At 37.3% G+C, this 2,017-nt stretch overlaps 1 protein-coding gene across 1 annotated transcript; it reads right to left on the reverse strand.

Moving 5' to 3' along the window:
- Positions 1-542: 542 nt before the first annotated feature.
- LOC102627669 (borneol dehydrogenase, mitochondrial-like) lies at positions 543-1,723 on the reverse strand. Its single transcript, XM_006481453.4, has 2 exons — positions 1,569-1,723; positions 543-1,406 (listed from the first exon to the last, which is right to left on the reverse strand). Exons 1-2 carry the CDS (start codon positions 1,604-1,606, stop codon positions 614-616), a joined length of 831 nt encoding a protein of 276 aa, XP_006481516.1. The 5' UTR covers positions 1,607-1,723; the 3' UTR covers positions 543-613.
- Positions 1,724-2,017: the final 294 nt, after the last annotated feature.

The raw sequence follows: 2,017 nt of genomic DNA on the forward strand, positions 1-2,017 counted from the left end.
TGGTGAATTGTGGTTGAAGAACAAGAGTATAGTCACGAAAAGAGAGAGGGGGAGTTATGAGTTTAGATCGAGATTAAGAGATAAGATTTTAGGAGAAAGAAGATCAATTGCTTGAATTTTGTTTTGTAATTTATTTTAGGATTTAGTTTGCAATTCATTGAAAATGTGTTAAATATATTCTTCAATTTTATAACAATAAGAAAAAATCTAAATTATTTGTTTTCAAATTTATTTTTTAATCCATCAACTAAACATGTATGACATGTATAGTTTCAAAATGAAAATGAAAATAAATCCCTAAAAATGGTACCGAAGAAGTCATAATTTTCCTGACCCATAAAATCGGAAAGTCCGTTTTGTGACCGCATCATCTACTCGCCTCGTTTTATTAAGATTTCGTGCAACTACAACTCGATATCATGATCTCCAATAATGGAAAGTGTTATCATAGAATTTGAATTCTAGGCAAGTAATTCAAATTTTGGCATTTGTGTGAGTTGAAAAGTACTAATTATCCAATCTACACGAAATAAGTTTCATAGTAAAAAGCAGTAAAATCGAAGCTCAATTACGAATTATTAGGATCAAAACATGCAAGCTTCCGAAAATACACTCATTCAGATTTCCCAAACACAGAAAACCCTGCATTGACAATAGCAAATCCTCCATCTACGACCAAATTATGCCCACTCACACACTTAGACTCATCACTCCCCAAATAAAGAGCAGCTTCAGCTATATCCTCAGGCTCAAGAACAGCCCCCTTAAGATTTGAATACATGCCGCCCAAACCATCATCAGCAAGCTTGAGAAAATCCTTAGCTAATGGAGTTGAGACCACATAAGGTGACACACAATTGACCCTAATGCCAAATCGTCCAAGCTCCACAGCAGTATTCTTCATCAGCCCCAAAAGGCCATGCTTTGAACTAGCGTATGCATGTGTTGCAGCGCCACCAATGATTCCGCAAACGCTCGCAGTTGAAATTATGCTGCCTCGTCCGGCGGGTTTCATCACCCTAGCAGCATGTTTCGTCCCCAAAAATGCGCCAACGAGGTTAATGGAAAGTATGCGCTCAAATTCAGCCTGATCGTTATCGAGTATGTTAGGTTTGACTTCATCCACAGTGCCGGCGTTATTGAACATAATGTCTAGCTTTCCGTACTGAGTGACTGCCGTGTTAACGGCGTTTTCGATATCTTTCTCTTTGGTTACATCACAATGGACATAGGAGCAGCCGCTGGCTGATGATGATGAAGAGCCTATGTCTTTGCATACAGATTCGCCCAAGTCATCTTTAATATCTGCAATGAGTACTTTAGCTCCATGTTTTGAGAAGAGCCTTGCAGTGCATTCCCCAATGCCTCTTGCTCCTCCTGTGATAAGTGCCACTTTGCCTTGTAGCCTACGCAACATCAAATTAGCATGCATAATTGTAACATCTAATCAATCTAGTTAGCTGAGAGTCAAGATTCGAAACTAAAACTTAATTAAGGCATAAGCATTGAACAATAGCTAGGCAAATGATATTTGGAACTGGTAAGAGTTTTCAGCAATTTGAACTAACCTTCTTGCTGCAGCTGAGACAACTGAAGCACTGCCCATTCTTATAGCACGCACAGCAACCAAAATATGAAGGTAAGTTATGGTGTCTTGCGGATCCAAAAGGATGTTGTTTCCCTTTAAATATATCTCAAGCCCCTTCTAAAATAGACATTACAAAGAATTTGACCACATTTAAATTAAATAAAATGTTTATTGTTTGGTAATAAGAATTTTATTTATGATTTTTAAAACCTCAGTTCAAATCTCACCACAAAAAAAAAAAAAAAAAAGGTAAACGAACAATATGAAAAGGTCAATTTCCTTTAAATTGAATTAAGTTTTTTCAACCAAGTCCCGCTAATCGAACTGGCTGGGTCTGCCGCTAGTTATTACCCTGCAAGTTTTATCTCCTGTTTCTGAAATTTGAACTTGTTATGGATTTCAATCTCCTCCGAACCAGTGCAACATCTA

The sequence above is a fragment of the Citrus sinensis genome, chromosome 8, assembly GCF_022201045.2.
Source record: "Citrus sinensis cultivar Valencia sweet orange chromosome 8, DVS_A1.0, whole genome shotgun sequence".
Classification (NCBI taxonomy): domain Eukaryota; kingdom Viridiplantae; phylum Streptophyta; class Magnoliopsida; order Sapindales; family Rutaceae; genus Citrus; species Citrus sinensis.